Genomic DNA, 7,420 nt, shown 5'->3' with positions numbered 1-7,420 from the left:
TCACTAGGGTGGTGGGGGGCTGGAGTCTATCCCAGCTGACTCAGGGTGAAGGCAGGTTCACCTGGACAGGTAACCAGTCTATCACAGGGCTACACTTAGAGACAGACAACCAGTGAGGCGACTGTGCTAACCACTGAGCCCCATTTTACATATACACATAATTTCTTATTATTATTTATAATAATGTACAATATAAAATGTAGTATTGCTGGGCATCAATAAAAACACCAACCACACAGAGTATACTTCACTTGCTTTTATTCATACTATATCATATTTATATTCTATGTTCATCATATATTTATATATATATATATTTATATAGATATTTACATGTGGCAGTTTTGCCAGTAGAAGAAACCGATATTTCAACATCATGACAAAAAACAAGTGTCAAGATTCAGTGCTATGCTGAAAACACACAGTTTGATTTACAAAAAAAACAAAAAGTAAAAACCAAGAAGTGGGAAAATGGCAAAAACACTGTTGTAATTACATTTACATGAAACCTCTACATGATGGTGTGTCACACTAGTTGTGGATTTAGCGGTACTTGGGTTTTCTGCTCCAGAAGTTGTGCAAATGTAGTGTTTAAATGGCGTCATCGACTCCCCCAGAAATCACCAGGCAGTGTTTAGGCAGTTGCCGTGGACACGAAAAGAAAATTAAATAAAAGAAAAGATACACGACACTATTTACATCGAGACAATGAACTGATGCTTTCTGAGGCAAGGGGAGAAGATCCAAACAAGACTTGTTTAGGTGTTTGCAGTAACTACAGCCATACGTTAGCAGCGATCGTCACACATTCTTCAATACATTTTCTGTTAGCTTGCCTTCCTCGCCGAACACGTTCAGTCAAAGCATTGGACCAAACAGACGTGTGTAAGGTACAGTATATGTTGTCTCTCACATTCATTCACTCAGCAGAGAATACACTTTGGAATTAAATGGCTTTTGGAAACAAATGTTAAACATCAAAAGAAAAAAATCGAATTAAAATCACTGACTGACTGATTTCGATTCTGTAGTTTCATGAAGCCACTTACATACTCTTCTTCTTCTTCTTGAAAATAGAAAAATGCATCCAACTGCAAAACTAAAAAGCTCTGACACACGTGCACTTGTGTGTTTGTGTGCAACAAGCGTAAGCGATCTCATCTATAAATACAGTACGTTTTATATTGTTCTCTCTTCAGACCCCACGTGGCCTACTTAACAAAAATAGAATAAAAAATAACTTTTTACACAGTCTAGAAACAAACACTCAAATGGGTTGGTCGAATACAGGACGCGAGGGGGCAGTCAGAGGCAGGTACTGGTGGAGGTGGAGGTGTGTGGAGGAGGTGGAGGGCACCGCCGTACCCCCTAAGGAAGCCTTCAAGGGTGCACTTTGAAAGAGAGCAGCTCCTCCGAGTGCATGTTGTTGAGTGAACGGAGCTCAGGCAGTTTGAGCAGCAGCTTGGTGAACGTGGTGGCGGACTCGTCGCTGTGGTTCTGCATCACCAGGTTTCGCAGCGCCCGGATCAGTTTGTCCTGCAAGGCCTCCACGGAGTTCAGGTCCTGGATCCCTGAGCGATCTGAACCAGAGCAAAAAGAAGGGAACCGTCAACACTGGAGGGCACGAGCAGCTTCAGTGATGCTGCTGGCTGTGCCACAAAAAGTGATCAATATATAAATCAGCATATGTTGATTCTTACCGGCTGAGACGAGCACCACGGCGGTGAAGAGGCTCATTTCGTCTGAGTCGAGCCGCAGAGCTGCCAGCTTCTCACTGAACTCGCACATGGAGTTGAGCAGCTCGCCGGCGCCCAGCGACCGCAGCGTGTCGAGGCTGTAGCGCTTCCCGCTCAGGAAGGTCACCGTCCGCTCAGCCACGTTGAACAGAGAGGCGAACCGGACCATCAGCACCTGGAAGTCAACAGAGGGAAGAAGGATTTAATTTGTGGTTTCATTTGTGCAGATAAAGAAGTATTCAACATGATGAAAAGCAGGAAACGCATGACAGGATACTGTGAATAATAATTCTGACAATGGTTCAATGTGAGGTGAATTAAACGTTTTATGATGTCACCCTTCAGATAACTTCTGTGCTAAAGACGCACAGGATCTACAGGAGCAGAGGCGACGCTGCACAAGACTCATTGAAAAGACATCCAACAGTTGGAATCACCACACCCGTGTCTCCATACATGTAATTATCTGTATAGGAACGGCTTTAATGTGTCAGGAGAACCACATGTAACAGAATTTGTGAAGCCTCTTTCATTTCCAACCGGACTGTTATCAGAACAAATATTAGTCGGCACACAGCTGACAGTCTGCTCTGTTTGGAGAAGCCACAGTGGCCCCTGTATTTAGAGTGTCTGAAGAGCCTGCAGTGTCCGACTTCAAAGCGAGCACAAAATAACATCAAGTGTTGACGCTGAGCCTGTCTAGTCCTGCTCAGCCTGTTTGCCCTCTTACCTCAAACGTTCCAGCCTTCAGCAGGCTCACTTGGTCGTGCTCGGAGAGGTCGCGGAAGCCTGGGATCCTCTTGGCGAACTCGACCACCTCTCGCACGGCGGGGGTGAAGCTCATGGAAAACTCCTCCCAGATCTCCTGGCTGGGCTTGCGGGGGTCCACGTACGGTGACGTGTTCATCGGGCAGACCTGGAAAACATGAGAACGCAGAGCTGATCAGAGAGGGCGATCGAAATCCAATCAGGTTTTTAGCTGGTTGTTAAGAGGTGTGAAAAAACGTACCAGGTGTGCTCTACTGGTCCCACAGCTGCTTGGTCCATTATAACCACTTGAGGCAGTTTGTCTGTTGATGTCTTGTTGTCTTTGGCTGCTTTCTGATGGTTCACAGCTAGGGGCGCTGTTGAGCTGGTAAACTTCCCTCTCCTCCCTATAAGCAGAGTTAGCAGTGTGTTGGCCACCGCTGTAGGAACCGTGCTGGTACCCTCCCACGTCCACGTTGTTGTTCCAGCAGTTCCAGTTCTCCTGCTGCTCCTCCATGCGGTTGTCACACCCGGTCTCCGAGGCAACCGTGGCCGGTGAGGATGAGGCCTGGCCTTGTCTCGGCGATCTCTGCTGGCTGAACGCGAAGGCATCTTGGTGCTGCCTGCTCACCGTGACGACAGCCTCGTCCTCGCTGCTGTCCGCACAGGAGGAGGCAGAGCTGGAGTTGGTGTCCATGGAAACCACAGACTCCGAGTCCTGGGGACACTGTGGGGAGGAGGGGTTGGAACACGATGGAGAGTTGGAAGCAGAGGAGGAGGAGGAGGAGGAGGAGGACGAAGACGAGCTGGCGTCGCTGGTCATGGCCTCCATGGGAAGCGCGGGGCTCTGGTGGCCGTGCAGCATGCTGTGCAGCTGGCTGTTGCTGCTCATCATATTGTTCATGGCGTTCTGCATCTCCAACAGCATTCTCTGTTTTTCCCTTTTTGGGATGCGACCAAATCTAACGGCTGAGAATGGAAAATGATTGTGTTAAATTTAACAGGACCAATTAAGAACCAACTGCGATTACAAACTGAAACTGATCTAAACGCTCACCGTCTCTGGACATGCCGACGGCCAGACACTTCTTGAAGCGACACTGCTGACAGCGGTTTCTGTTCATCCTCATGATGGTGCAGTTCTCCATCTTAAGACACTTCTTGTACTGGATGTTTTGCTGGATGCTCCTCCTGAAGAAGCCCTGCACAACAACAAGATCCCCGTTGTGAGCCTTGGCCGTGTGAACCAGAGGACATGAAAGAAGGAATGTAGCAGAAGGGTGATGCATGTTTGCAGGAACTTGTCTCACCTTGCAGCCCTCACAAGCGTGGACGCCGTAATGGAAGCCCGAGGCCACGTCACCGCATACCTTGCACAACAGCACCATGCCGTTGATTTCTGCGAAGACAAAGATGAGCAGTGATTCATGTGCACCGGATCAGACATGCAACATTCTTTTTCAGTGATTTAAAGACTCTGAGTTTTGTGCTTACTCGTGATGCTGCTCTTGGCGGATGTGGAGGATCGGCCGGCCTTCTCCGTGCCGTGGCTGCGCGAGTGGCCGCCTTTGGCTGGTGGAGCGATGTCCACCACCATGCCGACAGCCCTGCTGGGCAGCGAGGGGCGAGACACAGCCGGTGTAGTCGACAGGTAGCCGCCACTGGGGCTGCTGCTCATACAGGACTCTGGGGTGGAGGCAGAGCCTGAGGAAATGTAGGCTATGACGCCTCCTGTGGAGAGGGAGGGACGCCGGTTAGCTCCAATACAGAAGAGGCTCTTTCATGACATAATTATTTGCTCAGACATTGCTGCTGTTCTGACTTTTAAATGGCCTCCTGCATTAGGTGAACACATGGAAGGGACACGTGACATGTTGTTTATACGTAAGTGTAATTCTCAGAACTGCAGCACGTACAACCATATAAAGTCATCAAACTTTATTTTTAAACTTTACTACACATCAAGCTTGTCAAAGTTCATGTGAGCCAGAGATGATAAAGAAGAGTTAGCGCGTCGATCACAGTGATTAACGAAAACGATAGCTCCGTCTGCCAAATAAACAAACTCGTGTCAGTGTGGTAGATACAGGTGCTTCTGACACGCCCAGGAATCCAATCTGTGTGTGTGTGTGTTTCCTGGTTGGCTGTGATTGACCTACTTTATCACCTCCACTGCCTGCTGGTTGGATAACACGATTACATAACACGCCTGGGTCTCTATGCTATGGGAGCGTGCTCCGCTGACTTGATTACCAGACAGGGTCACTGAAGCACCAGGGCAACGTAACACTTGCAGAAACTAAATAATACAGCAGGGAAAACATCCACCGTGGGAGTTATGTAATGACATGCTGGGCCAGATAACAACTGTGGTCACCCCGCTCCAGGAACTTCTCTGAGTTTACAGATTGGTGCATTCAGGTGTTCATATAACGCTTTAGATTAGGAACAAAAAAGAGAAGTCCAGTTGATTATTTCACTGAAGCTGAATGAATATACAGATGTTTGGGTCAAACCAAAGTAAACGTATGTAGCTCAGCTCACAGTGGTGTCCAAGTTCTGAGGCTGGTAAAGTTTTATTTTCAAGTTTTACATTCGGAATTAAAAACAGAAAAGCTGGGTTTTTTGAAAAGCAAATGCTGCAAGTCAGTTGGAGGTGATAGAAGTAATATAAATAAATCATAAAGTGATTTACAGTGTGTTGAAATGTGTACAAAAATACCACAAAAAAAAAAACAGAAGCCAAAAACTGTTAAAACCAAATTCTATCAAGTGAATGAAGTGAAGTAGGGCGTTGCGCTTCAGTTTAAAAATACCAGACATACTTTCCACACAAAAACAACATTTACGCATAAAAATGTGCACCTGCAGGTGTTTACTGGAAGATGTGTTAAAAACATGAAGTGTGTTTTTCTTCAGTAACTCCTCAGAAAGAAAATAAAAAAAAGCCCCTGACTTTAAAAGCAGCAGACGATTACCTAACCCCAACCATGACTGTTCCCTTTCACGGCCCACCCACACGTGGACCTGTCATGGATTTCTGTGTAAGCGGAGCTCGAGCGGCAGCAAGAATCTAGGTCAGCCGCTGCTGTCTCGGGCGGCCTCACGTGTACCGCACACAGGAGCCTCGCGCCAGCACTGTTGTGCACACAGCGGATTATGCAACGTGCCGCGTCACTGGCTGCGTCGCGGCCAATCGGAGGAGAGCTCTGCTGCAGCGTGCGCTCAGACGGGACCGCCCCCTCGACCAATCAGAGCGCTGTTCCCGGGAGCGTGTACACACAGGCACATGGCTAGGCTACGCTGTCCATGTGAGCGCGGCCGGGGAAGTGGAACACTGTTGTTGTGTCAAATGTAAATGCAGCAGCGGCGCATTGGCACTCCTAACCCCGATCCGCAGCACGGTTCTACGGCCCAAATGGGCTCTGTTGCTGCGGTTTAAGCACGAAACAGTGTAATAGAAATATTTTTAAAAAGTGTGCCGACATTATGTGACGCCTGGTCAGCGGTTAGGATGCTGCAGTGGACAGAGAAAAAAGCTGCTCCAGTTTCTAGGACACCATTCATTTCTGTTGTGGTCTCTAAAATACTTGACAACACTCATTACTGCACAAATAAGCGCATCTATCTGTTATGTGTGTGTTCATATAGTTTCACACGTCAATGACACAAATGACTTTAGCAACTTTCCTCTCCACCAACCTGAAATAGCCTTTTAAAAAAAGGCTCAATAAATTCAGCTTTCCTACATGTTAACTGCACCAAACCAGACCATGCACTGATAACATCCTCTGCCCGGTTAAACACGGTCACCGCTCAGTGTCCTCTTACCGGGCTTGGCGGTCCCGACGTCCTCAGGCATCTCCGATCGAGGAAGAAGAAGAAGAGCAGGTATTCGGCTAAACTATGGAGTCTGTCACGACTTCTCTCCACAAGAGCCACGGGAACTGAACTCTGCGAGCTGAAGAGAAACGACGCTCGCACCAGGCAGGAATCTATTTGTGGAAATAATGTGCAGGTCCCGGGCGGTGAGTCATGAACGGCGACTCCTCCGGCAGCTTCTGACGGAGGACGGCTCGGCTGGATGTGCAGCTGAGTGGCAGGAACTCCCCCTTGTTGTGTGTGACTGCGGGTTAGTCAAGAGAACTAAATGTTCTCAATAGTGGGCTCGCCCATGTGACCCATTTGTCGGCCACGCCCCTCCGCCCGACCGCTCGAGCCACTTTAACCCAGTGACACACTTTCAGGACACCGGAGGGGCGGAGCCACGCACCCCGCCGACGTAACACAGCAACGGTAACACAGCGCTCACGTTGCAGAGCTCAACGTGAAGGCTGAGAGCAGCACACGGTGCGCGGAGCGTCGAGTTATTCAAGCTGTGCTCCATTACTCTGCTGCTGCTGGAGGTCACTGACACTGCGGCACAAGCTGCACATAGCTCAGCTGTGAAGTCAGCAGCGCTGGGAGAAGTACTCGGACCTTTTACTTTAGTTAATGAAGTACCAGTACAACAGTGTAGAAGTACTCTCTTGCAGGGAATAGTCATGCATTTGCATTTACTCTTAGGTAAAGTACCAGTGCAACAGTGTAAAAGTACTTTCTTATGATGAAAAGTCATGCAGTTGCATTTACTCTTTGGTAAAGTATGAGTACAATAGTTAAGAAGTACTCTCTTACAAATAAAAGTCATCCATGTACATTTACACTTCAAGTAAAAGTATTGATACCAATGTAGAACTCTTTTGCCACAAGTATTCACACATGTACATTTATACTTAAGTAAAAGTACCAATATTACAGTGGAAGTACTACATGACAAGTAAAAGGCATGCATTTACATTTTTTCTTGGGTAAAAGTACAAGTACTACACTGTAGAAGTACTCTGGAACAAATAAGAGTCATGCATTCACATGTATACTTAAGTACAAAATGACAG

At 47.5% G+C, this 7,420-nt stretch overlaps 1 protein-coding gene across 1 annotated transcript; it reads right to left on the bottom strand.

The window, feature by feature from the left end:
• Window positions 1–241: 241 nt before the first annotated feature.
• On the bottom strand, window positions 242–6,592 carry LOC103375162 (nuclear receptor subfamily 1 group D member 2-like). The gene is made up of 8 exons (XM_008305368.1): window positions 6,315–6,592; window positions 3,978–4,214; window positions 3,794–3,882; window positions 3,541–3,685; window positions 2,746–3,452; window positions 2,467–2,652; window positions 1,701–1,911; window positions 242–1,580 (listed from the first exon to the last, which is right to left on the bottom strand). The coding sequence occupies exons 1-8, from the start codon at window positions 6,343–6,345 to the stop codon at window positions 1,381–1,383; spliced, it is 1,806 nt and encodes a 601-aa protein (XP_008303590.1). The 5' UTR covers window positions 6,346–6,592; the 3' UTR covers window positions 242–1,380.
• Window positions 6,593–7,420: the final 828 nt, after the last annotated feature.

This window comes from Stegastes partitus, unplaced genomic scaffold, assembly GCF_000690725.1.
Source record: "Stegastes partitus isolate 25-593 unplaced genomic scaffold, Stegastes_partitus-1.0.2 Scaffold2487, whole genome shotgun sequence".
Classification (NCBI taxonomy): Eukaryota; Metazoa; Chordata; class Actinopteri; family Pomacentridae; genus Stegastes; species Stegastes partitus.
This window is presented reverse-complemented; position numbering and strand designations above follow the sequence as displayed.

Coding starts and splice junctions, on each gene's coding strand:
- LOC103375162 (XM_008305368.1), bottom strand. CDS start 6,345: ATGCCTGAGGACGTCGGGACCGCCAAGCCCG. Junction 3,453..3,540: donor CGTCGGCATGTCCAGAGACG/GTGAGCGTTTAG, acceptor TTCCATTCTCAG/CCGTTAGATTTGGTCGCATC. Junction 2,653..2,745: donor GGACCAGTAGAGCACACCTG/GTACGTTTTTTC, acceptor CATGTTTTCCAG/GTCTGCCCGATGAACACGTC.